Source organism: Carassius auratus, chromosome 9, assembly GCF_003368295.1.
Source record: "Carassius auratus strain Wakin chromosome 9, ASM336829v1, whole genome shotgun sequence".
NCBI classification, from domain to species: Eukaryota; Metazoa; Chordata; class Actinopteri; order Cypriniformes; family Cyprinidae; genus Carassius; species Carassius auratus.
The window spans coordinates 14215048-14235248 of record NC_039251.1 but is presented as its reverse complement, the minus strand read 5'-3'; the positions used below and the strand labels follow the sequence as shown (position 1 = coordinate 14235248).

Sequence of the window (20201 nt, the reverse complement as noted above, 5' to 3'; positions counted from 1 at the left end):
TTAATTTATTTGGAAACAACACCAAGTCTCTCCTGTGTATAAATTATAAGCTAATTATTTTAAATTTTGTTTAGTTTTTACCAATAACTTATTTGTTAGAATTAAATAAACAATAATGTAATAACAGTACACTGAAGCTTTGAAAATAAATATGAATAAATTATATATAAATCGCTGCGTTTTTTTTTCCAGAAAGATGCAGTATTAACTTTAACATTTTATTTTAAGATTGAACTTGTTTAAAAAATATATGTTTAAAAAATATATAACATATTACACATAATAACATAATAAATCAGTATCTATAAAATTATTTAATTTACAAGTGTCATGTTTGTGATTTTAAATGTTTTTATTAATGTAAGCTATAGCTTTTGACCTTAAAATCAATATATACTAATGGTTTTATGCCATTAATTACTGCTTTATTTAGTCAGAAACATAGTCTAAATGTTATTTGTGTATTTTACTTTCATTTTATTAGAAGCAGGCCAACAGCGCCCCCTACAGAGTTAAACCTCCTTACCAAGCGGGCATTAGGACCAGGGGAGGCTGCCGTTGCTGCCACTGCACATGCTATTACTTTTGACTCTATCACACACCGAAAGTGTACATGCATTCTCAGTTTAAATGCAGCACTCTTAATCAGTGAATCTAATCATCATCTAGGCAAAACTTTGCTTCAAGAATGAGCTAGACTGCTGACTTGATCTAATTGCTCCCCACCCTGAGCACATGTGATTTAATGTATTCCTCTTATCGGCAAGACATATCGGCATCATTTTTCATACTTACATTTAAAACCATTATCGGCCGATTCTGATATCATTCCGATAATATTGTGCATCCCTAAGCAGGAGTCATGTCTTCTGAAACATGCTCATGTTTTGATTATTTATTATGTGCAATGATGATAAAATTAGAGGGAACTCACAAGAATTACTACTGTCATCCTTAGTCCCATCAAGAGATCCATCTGGGTTCATCTGCAAGTAGTATCCCTGCCTGCAATATAACCTGGTCACTATACCCTTGAGCTGGGGATCTGTGGAGAAAGACAGAAAACACTCAATAATTAACAAAGCACTTCTTCTATGTAAAGTTACAGTCAACCCAAAAATGTCGTCATTTATTCACCCTTATGTCATTCTAACCTTGTATGCATTTCTTACTTCTACAGAACAAAAGAAGATATTTTGAAGAACACTGTGACTCCAAAGCACCCTCTCTAGCCAGATTTGATAAAGATGTATCTTACCTATGTGGTGTCAAATTCCATACAAAAACAATTTTTTAACAATATAAAGCAATACTTTTACTTTAATGGGATGACATAATTGTAAAGCAGAACATTAGAAGATACAAGGCAAGTGATCTCAGTCTTCACATGAACAGTTTGAGTAGCACTGTAATCTGATTGCTAAACAGAAGAGGATAGTTTGATGATTACAAATTTTGTGTGCAAAAATTGTCACAGGTCTGTTTTTGGACAGAATTTAACTGGATTTTACAATGTTGTACATACTGAGGTAAAAATGAAGATTAAGGAAACAGTGTCAACTTCTGTGTTCCTTTTGACTTCTTGCTTAGAACAGTAAGAGAAACAGTTTTTCATCTGAGAGTGGAGATGTAAAGGAAATAACAAACCAAAGAATGTTCTATCAAAACACTGTCCTTTACTGTGATGTGTTTGCTCAGGAGTACTGTATCGCTAATGGAACATCAGATGTGTGCATACTAGACGGTGGTAATACAAAAAGACACACAACAGCAGTTTGCAATGTTGGAACTCAACTAAATACAGTAGACATGTGGTGGAAGAGCATTCAGTACAGCACCAAGCATTCACGCCGAATTATCTCATTCCAAGTCTTCTGAAGCATTAGACAGGGAGTTGTTCCAGGTTTGACATCAATAATTGTGTCTTCAAACAAATCACAATGTACTAAGTTTGAATGTGCAGACATTAGCTAAATGTGTGTTTCACAAGGAAAGAAAGTCATGAAAGTTTGGAACGACATGAGGGAGAGTAAATGTTGAAAGAATATTAATTTTTTGGGGGAAATACCTCTTCAAGACTGTAAATGTACTCTGTGCAAATTGTAAAACAATAGCGTGAAACAACAACAACAACAAAACATACTTCTGTTGGTTGTTTAACTCTGGGGAGGCTGGATTGTGCTTTAGCAGACACTGCTTGGGGCTAATCACATAAATAGATGCGAGTGACACCAATTTCAAGAGACAGGAAGGAAAAACAGGAGGATTTCTTACAGCATAACATGCCTGTAGCCTCATTTGGCTATAAGGGTCTCCTGTGATACACTTAACCAGCCTTGCTGTGCTTAACTCCAGGCTGGTAAACAAATAACTGCCTTGTCATATTGATGTAGGTACAATGCTGCTGTTTACCACTGGCCTGCTGCCCTGGATTTGCCTGTGTTATGCCAGGATATAGCTGAAGAACCTGGCACATCAAAGGTGGAGAGGGAAAATGAATGGGAGGGTGAAAGAAAAGAACAAAAGAAGGAAGGAGAGGGCGAGTTTAAAGGGAAAAGAGAGATACAAAGAATGCTAATCACAGTGGTGCTTTATGATATTAGCCTCCACCTACACAGTGATACTGCTGAAACAGCATCCTGAGACGCTTAAAGACAGCAAAGTGCTCCCAAGCATTTACTTGCAGAAAAAAAAAACGAAAAAAAAAAAAATCAAAGAGATGGCCATGAGTTAAAGTTACATATGCATCCCCAAATGTTTATATGCAATATTTAGAGGATGTACAGAAAATTAGATTTGTTCATTTTCAGAAGAAAATGTAAGTGGTGCTAACCCATGCAAAACTCACCAACATAACATGCCAGGTAGTTGCTACATTTGGTTCTAAAAGTGTTTGACTCTTTTTTAGCATGTTGCTTTGCAGTTGCTAAGGTGTTCTGGGTGGTTCCCAAGGTGTTTATATATGTTGCTAAGATTCTCTGTGTTGTTTTACATGTTGCTACATCACAGATTGGATGTTTTGAGTGGTGCTAGGGCTTTGCTAGAGTTATATGGTTAGCTGCTGGACCAAGTCGAAAGAGCCAACCTTCTAGTGTCTATGATATTCTGTTCTCTAGATATGGCTTAGTTCCCTCTTTTAAAAAGCACCTATTATGCTCCTTTTTACAAGATTGAATGTTGTTCTTGAGTGTCCCCAGAATGTGTCTGTGAAGTTTCAGCCCAGAATACCCAACAGATAATGTACTATAACAACTGGAAAATATCATTTTTTGGGGTGTGTCTAAAAAAAGAGCTGTTTTGGAGTGCATCCCTTTAAATGCAAATGATATATTCCCGCCCCGAGGGGGTCATGTATACATCTCTCTGTATTGAATATCTACAACAATAAACAGCCGGTAAAAGCTACATAATTAAGAGAGAGAGAACCGGTGTTTAGCCGTACACATGGTAAGCCGAATGCACAGAAAGTGGGATGAAAAAGCACAATGTTATAGATCTCGCACTGCGCTGACCTGTCATCAGCGCAGATCAATGGACCAAGCCACGCAACCAAACAAATCTCTCTCTACGAACGGTGAGAACTAATCTCACAAGCGTGGTGCTGATCAGTTAAAAAATCCTTAATGTACACACACAAATGGTTTAAACGCTAAGCACTATAACGATATGACATTGACAAAGGAGTCTGAAGTGATACACGTATTTAGGTAGATTTTGAGGCGCATTACCTTGAAAAATGAAAGTAATCCACAGCGTCCTCACTCAGCAGCTCAGATGTTGGGAGAAAATGAAGACTCTTATGTTTAGTCTTACATCCAAACATGGAGCATCGGGTTTGCTTGCGAGACAATGTTGACATTACAGCTGCTCAAGCGCAGAAAAAATGAGGAAAACATACAACCACTGAGGGCGGAAACTATCGCAAAGCAGGGCTGTCAATCAACCCCTGTGGCCCGGCCACATACAATGTGATATCACACTGCATGAGAATCAAAATGGCAGGCCTAGAGCAGGGGTTGGCAACTAGCGGCTCCCAAGCCACTTGCTGCTCTTTCATCATGGGTGTATCATGCTCTTTCATTCATGGGTGTACAATACGTGGGGGAGGAATCCCCCTGACTTTTAATCAAACCTAAACTCTTTCCCATGCACGTTTTCTCTGGCAAATGTGTTCACATAGAGGTTTTCAAGGGCCAATGCGAATAAATCTAGATTTAAATTAAAAGAGACAATACAGTAACTTCATTTTGGAAACGTTATTCTCATCCAAAACGATGTGAACTTCGCAGAGTGCTGAACACGCTCTTGTGCATTCCTACTTGAAGTCAGAGTGCACTCTCGTACAGAAAGTCCAAAATGGATTCATATGATAGAAGTATCTTTTGATGGCAGGAAATCCCTATGGACAAAGGCATCCCACTATGGCTATAGCTAAGCTGAATAAAAAGCATAAACCTATTTACTGACCTGACTGAGGATGACGATTTGCAGATTTGCAAATCCTGACTGAGGATTTGCAGATCCTCAGTACCACTGACAAACATCTAATCTTGTAAAATGTGTAGTAAGTACTGCTGCTCCATGTATAAGTGCAATCGCGAATCTGGAAAAGTGAAAATGAAACTAAAATCGATTGTGCATTAAAAAGCAGTTATGCCCACAATTTATATACAATATAATTATCCAATGATATAACTGCGAGAGACATTATTAAAATGTGTATTTTCCTCCAATCTCATATTTCCCTTGAGGGGTTCCATATACATGTAATTTTCTTTCTGAACACGGTATTGGAATGCGGCAGATTGCAGGGGAAATAGGGTGGGGGGGTCACGATGTCAGCTTAACATTGTGATGTCTTTCAGTCATCAGTGATGAACGATGGCATCATCTATCCGCCCAACCCTATTTTTAAGTCTTTTGTATAAATGATACAGTGATAAATTTGCCACTATTAAAATATATATCCAAAATATTATACAAGAAAAATGATCAGTTATTGTCCAGCAGTGTATTTTATTTCTTAGCCAATTAATTTTTTTTTTTTTTTTTTTTTGGTCAATTAGATATAATACATATTATTAGGCCTATTCTTTTTATTACTACTACTACATTTGACATTTCTGTCCCTCTCACTTCTGAAATTATTGCTACTCCCCATGCCCTGTAACATAACTGAATACAACACTTCAGCTATATGCCGTGTTATCTTTATTTGGGGATCAATGCTGTGGCTCTACGTGAATTTTATTCAGTGGGAAATGGGACAGAATGGCTATTTTGACATTGAAGGTTGCAGACCCCTGGCCGAGTGAGACTGACTAGGGGATTAAAAATTAGGAGTGGGTGGATTTTTTATCATTGTAGAGTGGTTGTGTTTACACACTGCCAACACACAATTACGTCTAAACACCATATGAAAGTGGATATTGCATAATAGGTGCCCTTTAATGTAAGTCTATTATTGGACTTTTTTCAACTGTTTTATTGTCTACTAGGAACAAATCATGGAAAAGTAATAGTACATGTCTCTTCGACAAACCATCCAATTTTAAGTACAATTGCAGCAAAAATGGTTCAGGATGAGTTTTGAAACTTTATCTCTAACATATTAAAAAGATTTTAAAAAAATCTAAATAAATTGCATCCAGAAACTCAATTAAGTGCATTAACATTACATTACCCAACGTACATCTCTCACTGCCTCTTTCCATGAAAATACTTTGAATTCTCATTCTCATTTTTTTTAAACATGCAATGGAAGTCAATAGTCTTCAATGTTAATAGTCTTTCTTCAAAATTTTCTTTTTTTGTGTGATCAACAGAAGAAAGTAATTTATTCAGATTTAAAATGACATGGCAGTGAGTTTTAATTTTTTTGAGGGATTATCCCTTATACTCCATGTGGCCTAGTGGTTAGAGAGTATGACTTCTAACCCTAAGGTTGTGGGTTTGAGTCTTGGGCCGGCAATAACATGACTTAGGTGCCCTTGAGCAAGGCACTGAACCCCCAACTGCTCCCTGGGCCCCGCAGCATGAATGGCTGCCCACTGCTCCAGGTGTGTGTTCACTGTGAGTGTGTGTGTGTGTGTGTGTTTGTTCACTGCTGTGTGTGTGCACTGTGGATGGGTTAAAGGCAGAGCATTAATTCTGAGTATGGGTCACCATACTTGGCTGTATGTCACATCACTTTCATAATCTTATATCATATTAATTTTACCAACAGCTTTGCCACACTGAGTGTAAGGAATCAAGTACGGTGATGGTGACATCTCAAAATTCTATAAATATATTTTTTAAAATATGATGGTGGTTCATAACATTCAACCTGTTAAAGAGTTAGCTGCAGGTGTGTGGCTTCATTTATGTGGTGGAGAGAGACAGAAGGAGACAGACAGGTTGAGTTAGCTATTACCAGACAGACATGGATGGGGGGGTTGGCGTGTCTCACTGCACACAGCACCAGCTGCAGACTTAACCACATGTGATTGACCCACTATAGACTTTCAGGAACAGGAGAAGAGATTTTCCAGCTTTTGTAAGCACACTTACAATGTTCATAGTCACAGGAAAGACTGAGAAAGGGCTGCTATTACATTATATATTGGAACTACAAGTTTTATGAAAATCATACTCTCTTCTACAAATATTGATCATATTTTATGAGAAAGCTTATATTATATATTATTATTATATATATTATCTTATATATACTATATAAGGTGTATGAGTGAGTGAGTGTGTGTGTGTGTGTGTGTGTGTATATATATGTATAGGGTACATATTCTAGACATAAGTATAAATATATGCATGCACACACACACACACTATACCTCTCATCTCGGTAAATAACAATGAATATCACCTCTATATATATTACTATGTGGTGAAACGTGACTGAAGTCAAACGTGCAAAACTGACATTATAGGTGAACTGACATCAAGCTCGGTAATTTACACAGGCAAGAACAAGCACCACCTTACACTTTAAACTAAAGGAGACACTATGCACTTTCAGTCAGAACTAATTGAGTGTATGTAAGATTCATCAGACTTTTTAATGAGATTTAGCAAAGAGAGAGATTAAAAGCTAGTCTCCACTGGTGGTCTTCCATTCCACTGAGCATTCTAATTGGACGCAAAATGTAACGTCCAAACAGCGTGTTGAACCATGTCTTGCAGAGAAAAATCTCTGTCATATTTATCACTTATCCAGATAATAAGCATCAGAGCACTGAACTTTCACAGTGGATAAATGCAGAATTACAAAATGACAATAAATACTGCAAAACAATCTAAAATCTACATGCTTTTAGCGAAACTTGAATACAAGGTTCGAGTAATACTTTTTGATATATAAGAACTTTTCACTTACTAAATTTATAAATTGAGTTTGCAGCAGCGCATTTTAGTAAGCACTTCTCAACAATGTTTATTTTTTCATGGCCAAGGGACATAAAATGTCATGTGGAGTAAAAAAGATAAAAAGTGCTATGTGGCAGCACTCTGAGATGCAATCAAACAGATAACCTCTCTGTTTTGAACAAAGAGATTTTAAATAAATGAAAGATGCACTGGTTTTCACCGGCTTGATGGAGACCTTTTTATGTCTGGAAATGTTTTTCAGATTTTCTTTCTGAGGTCATGGACATTAACAAATAACTCAACCTCCTCCTTTTATTAGAATTGTGCCATTCAGACATGGAAGGCTCAAAATGGCATATGGGTCCAGCATCTACATTAGCTTGAATAAATATTCCAGCTGTCGTCATTTTCAATATCTGACATATAGGCAGCTTTATTCTGAGATACCAATATCCCAGCCTAAAGTCTTTGGCGGTTTTACAACTGTTGTTTGCCAGATTGTACAAAAGCACCCCGGAGAGATCTTGGGTTAAAGTTAAAACAGACTGTACATCAACAACTGTCAGACTGTATAATGTACATTTTAGCTAAGACTTTGATCACAGCGACAGCACTGATTGGGCATTTAAAGTTAACCGTCTGTGTCCATTTTGACATCTTAAATTGAAATCGTCCCTTATAAACCAAAGCAAACCTGGTGTAGAAAAATGTTTGCTTGAAAATATTAATACATTAATGTTCCCTGACACAAACATATATCATCATCTGCTGTTACTATGTATCCTTCATTTACATTTTGCCCATTGAGCCAAGAATGATCCCCAAAATTTGACTCTGAAGACACAATCATGACAAAAAAAAAAAGTAAAGTGTGTTCACTTGAGTCTACCACTGGTGTCATTTACACATTTACAGAACTCTCTAATAATCAGCATGATAATCTTGAATCAATGAATCATGACACTTATCTCTGTAACGATCTGGTCACGCCAATGCCTTGTCAATAATAGCATTCTGCTTGAGAGTCTAGAAAGTCAAATAAATCAATATGAAACAGTATATAAGGACTGTTCCTTCTTTAATGTTTTAGGATGGTGTGCTGGGCAAATTATAAAACACAGGCTTGAGGTCCACACTAGCACCATTATTATCATCATCATTGCACATTTTGCCAGATATCTGAAAAACCTAAAGGACACTGAAAATATGCTTCAGCAAGTTTTTTTTTTTTTTTTTTTTAACTACTGTCTTCTCTGATTTCTTTTACTACCCTGCCACAAGGCAAATGTCTCAGTTCATGGTCTGTACATGCTTTTCCATACTCAGGGGAATATTCCTATTGTCTGCATGTCACGACCTAAAAGTCAGAGTTAAAATGGAGACGAATGTAGCACCACACAGCCTCGCGTGATGGGAGGCTATGCTCGAAGGCTATGCTCAAAGTGTCCTTCCTGTGACCACTACTAAATTACCACCGATAAGCTAACTATTATTTCTCCTGAGCACACAGATGTGAAAGAACCTATGAGGGTGGGCAGGCTAACGCTCAGCTTCACAGAGCCCCTGGTGAGCCCTCAAGGCTGTGAAAATGCTCACTGAAGATTTTGTAAATCTAGCTGCAATTGGAAATTAATGAGGTATATCCCAGGGGGTGCTCCGTCAAAAGTAACTCTGGCAACAACACAACAGGCAACAGGACTCAAAAGAGGCCGTCCAACCAGCTGTAAGGACTAGTAGACATCTTAAACAGCAAATGCTTAATGATAACTTAATGTTTTTTTATTCACCATGTGTAACTGTACATAGTAATGATGTGGGTAAGCTTGACATACATGCCTTATAAGAAGCCACTTTCCGAAAAAGTTAACATTAGGAGTGTGAGGGGAGGCCATGAGCTGTTCGCCATCTGTAATAAGATGGCCGTCACAGGTGCACGTTAGCCAAGACGTTGCAGGGCTAATTCATCACTCTCAGTTTCTCCTGGCAACAGCTACATCTTTTACTCACTACTTATTTGTGCAAGATTCCCCTCTGGACATATCTGACAGGTACTATGATATACGGTATTCCAAATCGCCACCTCTATTATAGTTTTATCAGAATGTTTGTTTGTTTGCTTTTGGTTTGTTTGTGTATTTATAATAATTTCTGATTGCAGGCCAAAAATGAACACACAACACAAACATATTTTCTGATTCTAAAAATTTGTTTAACATTCGTGATTACCCATTAACATAGTAACTATACCGTATGATTACCCTGAGGTAACCTGAGGTTTGTTTCCTGAAAAATAAGAGATTGATTGTTTGCCATCTTACCACCTTGCACACTATAAAATTTAAAATTGCTATTTAAATGTGATATATGAAAGAAAAATGCATTATTGCTGTACTATAAATATTTACATTTAGAACAATAAATCTTTAAGTCACATCATATTTTCATTTTTCATCTGAACAGGTCTCCATTACTGTTGTGGTGACAGAAAGACTGTTTTTATTTTAATCTTACCTAAACTGAATATTTGGCATTTCTATTAAGATAAGCTGTCATTGGATATTGTTTACTGATTATGTGATAGCATGTTGTTTTTTTCCCCCTGCAACATGTTGGGCACCTGCTGCTTTACTTGCATTCATGAAATGTGCCAATAATTCAACATCAACACCTCCCAAGGGTATAACAAATATAGAGAGGCTGCCAAATCTCTGAACATTTCAAACAGTGCATATAGCCTATATTTAGTTTGAATCAAAACAATATCCAGCTCTGATATGTGTGGCCTTCAAAAACGGAGGAGAATTGTTTTGAGAATTATTTTGAAATTATGACGTACATAGATTTAAGATGAATACGTGGTCCCATTACTGACTGGTCTTACTACACATTTAACAATTTGCGTTAAAAAAAAAAAATACAAGACTGCAAAAAATATGTCAAGACAAAACACAAGTCTATGCAAACCCTATCGGCTATTGTCAAGATAAACAGCAGTTCCATGCCGTGAGTTCCTTGTTTGTCAGAACTGAATGTGAACATGAAATGTGGGCGTATATTATCTCAAGACATTAAACATTGCATAGACTTCTTATGTATGGAACTTCCCACACCTTGTCGTCGTAGTCTGCGTTTCCTGAGGCCGAAGATTCGCACTTTGGAGAAGATGTCGACCAGATTCCCGTTGCAAAGCCCTTTATTCTTATTGGGGCTTTTTCTCCTTCTGTTGGTGGATGGTCGGTCTATATGCTGCTCCCGTGCCTGTCTCTTCTGGCGGATCAAACCGCTGGCAATCGCCGCTGCCATGTCTCAAAAACAGGGCTGTTGAACTCCTTACACACAAAGCACAGACAACAACAAACCGCCCGATCTGTCTCAATTATTGTCCCATTTTTGCGTTTCTGTGCTCTGCCCTCTGAAATGCACGGATGATGATCAAAGATATCCACACATCACGACGGGCGAAATAAGACACTGAATTAGCATAATGAATACAAAGGCGAAGTGTTACTCAACTGTCCGTATTTCACATGTTGTCTGATTTTCATTTCGAAGATAAAAAATGATTATCAGATGAGTTGCCCGGCTCCTCCAACATACAGAATGTGAAAATATATTCACGGCACGCCTGAGTCTCTCTGATCCGTCACTTTCCTTCGTTTATCTCTTACCCGGACCTGGTGAAATTCAGCACCCTGGCCAGCGACGTCCACTCCCGGAGTCTGAGCAAACAAAGCGTTTTTCGTTCTGAGCTGTCAAGCGGAGAAACGCGACCACCTTCGTCTCCCAGGTGGAGCCCTGCGACTACACATATTCATATGACTTACATATTAACCAAGTTTAGCAGATCTCCACGCCGGTTCCGTTCAAACGTCCATTCATCTTGAGAATAACCGACGGCGTAACAACGGTGAGTTAAGTTTGAACGAAGGTGTTTATTGTTGAGAAGGAATCTAACGTTACTCAGACGATCACTCCCCATTCAGTCTCATGTTCTAGGTCGCGTAGTTTATAAATAACGATGTGTCTTTTTCTCCTTTTCTAAAGCAGCATGTCTTCTGTTCTGAAGGATAAATCTAAGCGGCTCCGGTGAAGATGACGTCTACCCGGTGTGACAGGAACGAACAAATAGATAAACTCAAATAAAAAAGTCTTTCCCCGAAGCGGGAGTACACAAATGTGCAGCATAAGTGCTAACGTTAGCCAGGAAGAAACGTATTCAAGAAATGCTCCTCTTCATCCTCCAGCTCGAGCTCATTTAGCGTCTCCAGCCGTTTGGAGCGAGTGAACGCACGCGCTTCCCGCCTCAGCCTCATAGATCAACGGCATCAACAAGTCTTAACGACCACGCGCTTCCCGCCTCAGCCTCACAGATCATCAACAAGTCTATACGACATACTCCTCCTTTCCATCGTTTCAACGACGAGAAAAACCCACCCTTATGTCCATAAATATTTGTATTTTCTGTGCTAAATAGATTCAGACGTGCCGATGACAACATTTAAATATTTCAAAATATGATTTATCTAATAGAATTTGTCTAATTTACAGAAGCTGGTTGGCAGGCGCCGGATTATTATTATTTTTTTAATTCATGAATATATTTAGATGCCAATATTTATAAACATTCTGAATCCAAACAACAGAATTGAGACTACGTATTTTGTGTGTAGCTATTAACAGTCTTTATGAGACGCTTTTATGCGAAACTAAGAAATTAATTTCACAAAACTCCACCGACACGCCCCACGAGAGCAAAATAAAGCAGAACTGCATCACACCTCTGAGGTGCTATTGAGACCCCCAGTGTTTTAGACAAACACACCTATGTAACGTATTGTATGGATGGATGTGTGTCTGTTTTTTGCCATAGGCCCACATTTAGCTTATCTGTCGCCTGTTTCTTTAATCATATGTTAATGAGTGTTGCGATAAGGGATGGGGTGCCAATTTAATATCATGGCCCAATAACACAGAGCATTTTCTCATTTAGATTAATATCAGCAGAGAAACACAATCACAGAGGAGGAATAAAAAAAAAAAAAAAAAACTCAAGAGGGCCATCTGCTGTTTGTCGCTGATATTAAATATTCAGTCTTTCATCCCCCTGATGTTTTCAAACCCCTTCCACCCAAATAGACTGACGATGTAACTCTGGAGTGGTATTTCCAGACCAGACACTGCTTGAACAGATTAAAGAGAAATACTACCAAAATATATGGAACAAGCAATTACATTTATTAATGTACACACTGCATGCATTTTCACAAAAGACAAAATGTTGTATTAAAATGGAAGAAATTGCCTTATTACCATTCCTGAATAAATGATATGAGCACTGACATACCAGACTACTCAAATAATGAGAGGTTAAGCTGTCTGCATCATTGCCGGTGAAGCAGCCACAGCCACTGCAGTTTACACAGCCGCCAGCAGCGGACACTGTCAGCTTACCTATGGCTTCATTTATTTACAATAGCACAGACAGATAGATCACTAGCTTTCATGTATAAGCCATTAACATCAAGACATCTGTACTTCATTCACATTCTATATTCAAACATGTAGCCTATGAATCAAAAGGACTTTCTGAATGTGCATTATAGTTATGATGTGAAACACTATATAGTCTGCAATAATGATTGTTAATGCCTTATTAATTCAAGTTATGAAAGCTTCTAGTAAATGCAAAAGAAAAATTACAAGCAGTAATATATTTAAACAGAGGTATTACAGTCTGACAACGACTTTGTTTACAGAAAGAGAACAAGAGGTTATGCAAAACAAAACAAAAATAAAATAGTAATAAATGAGTCTACTGTACAAATTACCAAAAGAAAAAGGACATAAAGAACATGCCTGTGGGGTATTTTGAGTTCCTAACAGCTGAGTCTCAGTACTGAAATGAATACAAAATTGGATCTTTCCCTTTCCAATTTTCATCTTCAGTGCATGGTAGGAAACTTTACGCTTCAGAAGCATTTACTCAAAATAAAAGGTAGTGTTCATATGGTAAATGGACTACTGTCACGGTACGCTGTAGGAAGGAGTACGAGGGAAACGAGGAGTACAATCAAAAGCCTTTAATTCAAAGAACGGGAAATCCACACAAACGGCGCTGGAGCAAACACACATACACAACGAGTAGACCCGAAAGAGGAGAAATGCACAGACGAGAACTTATAAACACAGGGGATAATACCAAACACAGGTGCACAGAATGACTAATTAACTAAATGAGGACAGGAACATGACCAAATAAGGAAACACTGAAACAGAAACGGACAACTACACAACAACAACCCATGACAAAGAGATAGACCAAATAGGGTGTTCAGCCAGCTAAGGCGATCTCCTCTGAGGTTTCAGAGACGAATATTTAAAAATAAAACAGTGTTCCACTTTGAATTTTTAATCATGACGATGAGCTGAGATGAACTGTTTTGCTCAAGTTTACCTAGAGTTTAATGTGGAGGCACCCATGCGAGGAGCACACCTCAAACCTGAAACATGGTCAATACAATACATGGAAAATCAAAGAGAATGGAAGCTAATTTAAAAACAACAACAACAAAAACCTTAAGATGACCGCAACTTCTGCTTCTGCAACAAATGCAGTTTTCTGAAGCAGTCCACATATCAAAGGGAAAGAGATGGATGAGATAGCATTGGGAGGGAATAAGAACTACAAATTCACCATAGCCCAGTGGAGCGACGAGAAAAGGAGAACTACATCTTACTTCAACAAATGTCACAGCAGACAGAGACACCACATAAACAAGTTGATCGTTTGTATCACTATGGAAGGCTTTAGGGCCATCTGGCTTTTATTAGCTGTCATGATGACAGAAGTTGTAAATTGAACTTAAGGTCATACGTGCCGAGACGAGAGGAAAACAGGAGACCTAGCTCTTTGTTTAAATCAAATTGTTTCACACTGTTGATGTGGGAGAGAGAGCTTAATTTAATAAAGGAGGTAGTAATGATTTTTGGTTAGTGTTGACATCAGGGTTTAATCGGCTTGGAGAAATGTCACCATTATGAGAAGCCAAAGACACTGAGGAAGATGTTGAATGTGACAGTAAATGCAGTGTTTTGCAGAGGAATCTCACCATGCCATACTGTAATGGTAATAAAGCAGACTAGAACAAATCACAGGATTAAAATGAGAAATAAGTTTTCTGCTTAAATGGCAGAGAATAACTTTCTCATATCGAGGGAATTATTGGATAAGACATCAAAAGAGAGACAATCTCATGCTCTCACTTTCCTGATTTTATGAGGTATACACTCCAAAATAAGCCCCCAGAAAATAAATAAATCTAATCTTGCTGTATTGCAAAGAATACATAAAACCTGAATCTCTCACTTTAAGTAAAATTCAAAAACTGTACGTACAAGCCAGTGCTATTCTGTGTTATGAAAAAAGTGACAAGTCTCTCAATCAAGCTAAAAGCCAATGTGAGACGAGCACCTGTGTTAAATCAAATTGCAGATTAATGAGATGAGAACAAAGGGATCTAGCAAATCAATACAAGTCTTTTTGAGCTTGAGGGTTTTGCCATTAAGCCTGGCATTTAAATATCAACAACAGATCTCATTACAGGATGAGAATGAGGTGAGAATGTCAAATGTATCATAATATAGTAAAATGAGTAAGGATGCTTACCTGCAAACAACCATACATATTCTTCAAACTACAGGCATTTTATCTTGGCAAAAAAAAAAAAATAATTTGCCACAGCCCTGGCACTGACCCAGAAAATCCAAAGAGTTTTGTAGAGCCAAGCACCACGCAAATTTTACTCAGAAAATGTACAAATCTAGCTTTTTTATTACTGGCACATGGTACTAGCCTCAGTATGTGAACACTGGGAATTCTGTCTTACGTGAAAACCCTGACACCTTTGGATGTGTAAAGAGGCATTGTGATTTCCTCAAGTAATTTTCAGTTGTGATTTCTCACTGACCGGAAAGAGGTGTGAAATTCTGAGAGTGGGAAAAGGTTTTATGACATTACCAAAATTGTGGGGGCATTTTGTACTGAAAATGTCATTGGTTTATAGACACTGACGACATGTGTTCCATATTATACTGAAGAGGGCAGTGCTCATTGATGTTCACCGCTTCAGTTTCGGCTCATCACTGACCCCTGAAAAGTATTAGCAGAGTGAATTTCTCATAACAATGTGAGAGAGTTTAGTTTAAATGACAGCAAAGAACACAACATATCACGCGCTATTACTCCTACCAGGGGATGGGAAATGCCAGGATGAGCTCCAAAGAGATGGATATAGACAGAGCTGCTCCCTGAACAACAGTTAAAAATTCTGCTCACATCTCTGCCTGTCCTTTGATCTGGTTTTAAGTATGCAACATTCAAAAGTGTCTTGTCAGCAGTGGAGCACAAAAAAAAAAGCTCATCTGAGAAAGCCTGGGCAGAGACTGTGAATTTAAATGAGTTGATTCTCTGCCTGGAAAGCCCTCTTTTTTCAGGTCGGTGAGAGAAAGGATAGAAGGACTCTGCAAAGTAATCTCCCTGTGGAAACCCAAGGGACCTCCGAGCACATAAAATGGGCCAAAACCGTATAGCCTTGAGAAACCCCTGGAATGATAATATTGTTCAGTTCAGCTGAAGTTAAAGCAATACTATAAAGACCTTCACGCTATCTAAAATGCGCTCATTTCAGTTTTAGGGAACTTTGGGGGCCAGTGCCCATTCACTGCATTCTACTGAACCATTAGACTGCAGTCACCTTATCTGAGATCAGTGTTTCCTACACAGTGCTGTTTTTGCAGCAGGGAGCTGCTAATTAGATGCATATAAATAATAAATGATACAGACAGCACCAAATGTAATGATAATAAGTGAGTCAGATGCTGATTAATCAGCTCTGAATGATTATTAAGGTTTTATACTGTGTTTCTTAACTGCTCTTTCGAAGACCGAGCTCATAAGAAACATTTGATTATAAATAAGCTAAACTTATCACTTATAGCCTGTAGTACCATGTGAGCTATTCAAACAAGATGACAGACTTTCAGAAAGGCTGTGATAAAGTGAGAATGCCCTGAAGGAGAAGTTGGCACATAGGGAACGTCCCTTCACTATTTATCATCCTCAGTGTATTTGCTCCCACACAACACATGTTGTGGCCTGTTTCTTGCGCTGGCCTAAACCAAATAACATCAAGTAAGAACACACCCACCTAAAATCCTAACAAAAGCCTGTGGGACACCCACACAAATCAAATGGCAAATCTGTAAATTTGAGAAAGAGAGACAGTGACAGGATAAGTCGGAGGCAGACAGACACATCACTGCTCCATACAATGAGATAAATGGGATTTCTATTAGGTACGTCCATTGAATGCTAATATCAAGCAAGCTGCTTAGTCTAATGCCCATCCCTAATCTGAACCTTTTTCTCTGGACTGCCCGTTTCAGCAGTTACATGGAAAATCCCTGTTGGTCAACTTACTATAGTGCAGGGTTTTTTTCACCCCACTCGAGTTTGTTCCCTTCATGACAGATGATTTTAGGATTTGTTCTCTTGGATGAAATGGAATGCATAATGAATGCAAACACTGACAACATACATTTGTTATAGTGATTTCCATTTTGAATGACAGAGGCAGATTATAATGTGCTAGAAACACATGGCAGTTGAGTCAGTATTCTTCTGATAAAGGTTTATGAATCTTTCACAGCCTTAAACACAGGCCTTGTGCCATTTGTCAGTGTGTCGCTATTAAGAGAAGCACAGAAGTGACTCAAAGCACGTACACACACAGGCATTATCAGTGCTAAAATCTTTTCAACTGACCTGGAACCTGCTTAAAAATTAATACCACCTCAATTAAATCACTGTGCAGTAATTTTATACCCAAGTGATGCTCATTTAAAATGAGCAAAACCACAGTTCAATAGGAACTGTACCTTTCCTTGAAAACTGATCTGGAATGGCTAACAATGAGAAATCTTAAGTTACGTCAACAAAAGCCATGTGCAGGCTGTGAGTCAGATTCAATGTTAAAGCAATAGTTTTTGTGTCAAAAAGAGAACTGTAAACAACATTTCTCCTTTTGCATTCCATAAACTAAAGTCATATGGTTTTGGAACAACATTTGTGTGAAAAAAAAAACATATTACAGAATTGCTGTATTTAACGTATATAAATCCAGGAACCCCAACTCTCAGCAATCCTAGGGACGCCAAAGCTAGATTTGATCAGTAATACTTTCAAAGTTCCACAAAATAATAATTAATAGTTAGAAATGTCGAAAGAAAATTCTGTATAACACATTAAAAAAAAAAACTTCAGGGACCCCTGATTGAACCCCTTTTTATTTATGTATTTATTTATGAATGAATGAATATAAGTGATTTAACATTAGCAAGTCAGTGCCATAAGACAAAAAGACTAAATTATATATAGATCATGACACTTCCTCAATCCTGCTCCTCAGTACCCATGCTAATGTTTCATAATCTTATAATATTCACTTTACACCATTATACAATATACTAATTTATCTTGACCTTGAAAAAAGTAAGGAGATTCAATGCTTTTGCCTCCCTGGAGAGGAACCTTAAGTCCTGCAGAGCCTTGAAAAACTGATGACCAGCTGCTAAAAGCCAAGGCAAGGTCAGTTGCAGAGAACACAGAGACAAAGACCAGCCCTGGACCCTTCTCATCAGCCAGGAAAACAGATTAGCAGTCTAGCGTCTGGCCTACAGCAGGCAGAAGTGCACGTAATACTGTTAGTGATCGTAGCACAGGTGTGAACTAAGATACGTACACCGTCAACACTTCCTCTGTTAGTATCTCCAGAAAGCATGCGATAACCTCGCCACACTGTGCTCAACACACTGCTTGTTTACAGTGTGTGTACAACCAGAGCAAACACAAACCCGCCATTATGCACCCGTGATAAACTCTCTCTGACATATTTACAACAAACAGATTCTCCCTCGAAGGAAAACACACATTTAAATGCCATTCCCGAAACAGACACAGTGCAACTCAGGATATCTGAAGCAGCTCTCAGATCTATATCCTACAGTCCTCAGAGAGAAAGAGAGAATAGCTGTGAAAGGATTGTTTATTTGATACCCATGGCTAGGAAAACAAAACTTCCAACGATTACAATACAGTTCAATAAACTATTTGACATTGCATAAAATAAGTAAAGCTTAAACCTCTCAACATTTTTCTTCTTTGAATCAGTAATGGGCTTGTTAGGGCAGAGACATTGCAACAGGGTATGTACTTTACATTAAAATGACAGCTCACCCAAAAATGAAAATGGTGATCATTTACTCAGCTTTATGTTGTTTTAAAACCATTCAACTTTCCTTCTTCTATAGAATACAAAAGGAGAAATTCTGTGAACTGTGCTTGTGCTATGTGCTCTTTCCATATATGATGAATGGAATAGAATCCACGGTAACACTTACTTTACATACAGCCTTTATGTATAAATAATGCATTAAAAAGTTGTTTTAATACATTATTCCATGCTTTGTAAAACACCTTATAATGCACTGTACAATCTCCTGAATAACTGCAACCTCAGTCAATACATTATGACACTTAACAATTCATTGTTACACTATGCATTTTAAATTTGGATATAATTATTTGCGACAAGATATAATCTATTACAACATAAATTATGAATAATTATAATGCATTAGCCCCTTTTATAACCCTTTATAATGTATTATACATGAAGGCTTTAAGTAAACTGTTACCAAATGCACTTTTCCAGCTTAAAGGATACAAAAGCACCATAAAAGTGATCCATATGACTTCTGCACTATATTCCAAGTCTTCTGAAATCATTCGGAAGACCATTGCAAGTGAAGTCAGACCAGAAATCATTCTGATAAACTGTTTCATAAAAAAAAAATTGTTCACAAATCAGACATCATTGCTTTTTTCTCTTGAGCTCTCATGCACATACCATAATGTTAGGTTTGGGTAAACATGACAATAAGCATATAATTATTTTTTGTATGAACTGTCCTTTGAAGTGTGTAAAGTGTGTGACTTTAAATCTATATGTCATAACACTGGAATGCACACTGTTAAAATAAATAAATAAATAAATAATTCTACAAACTATCTATAGTGATCTATAGTTCTTACAGTTAGATCAACTACATTGCAAAGTGCTTAAATCACCTTATTGAGTTTCATATAGGAATAGCAGATATTAACATTTGTAAAACAATACAGAAAAGTTATGATATAAGAAAACACATTTAGTTGAAAAGTCCTTGATGGAACATTTGTAAACAGAAAAAAAGCTATAGCTTTTTAAGTAACAGCACTCAGATGTGAACAGTAAATGCTTTCAAATGTTTGTTTTTGGTGGTGATGAATGTTTGTTTTATGCTATGCTGTTATCAAACCACAAGAGGGAGGTCAAGAGCGCAGCAGAGACCAGCTCAGTGATATTAGTGAGAAATCAGACACAAACTGCAAAATGTGGCTAAACAATCCCTCATGTCAGCCATTATCCATTATGTCACACTGTAATGACTCTTTCAGCCTTTTAGCTGAATAATGGGTACAATACAAGTCACAACAGTCACCATAATAACCCAAGCCACAGTTTTAGCTGCTCAACATATACTCCATGATGAGGACGTCATAGTTTTGCAGTTTGTCAGCTTACTTAGAAATGCTCTCTCTGTACCTCAGCAGTTTCTAAGTCTCAGGTATTGATCTACCAGATTTGTTGCAATTACATTATTTGCCTGAAAATGAGCATACTAATTAACAACAAAGGCAAACAAAACAGATAGAGAGAGAGAAAATCCAGCCTGGC

At 37.6% G+C, this 20201-nt stretch overlaps 1 protein-coding gene across 3 annotated transcripts in view; it reads right to left on the bottom strand.

Annotated features, from left to right (window-relative positions):
- LOC113108453 (fibroblast growth factor 14) overlaps positions 1–20201 on the bottom strand; it is a 115435-nt gene that overhangs the window by 39502 nt on the left and 55732 nt on the right. For 2 of the 3 annotated variants that reach the window (XM_026271598.1, XM_026271599.1), the window contains exon 2: positions 935–1045. In XM_026271598.1, the coding sequence (XP_026127383.1) occupies positions 935–1045 (111 nt within the window). Of the gene's footprint in view, positions 1–934; positions 1046–10475; positions 11311–20201 lie in introns of those variants that run through there. The other variant, XM_026271597.1, reaches the window with a different exon arrangement.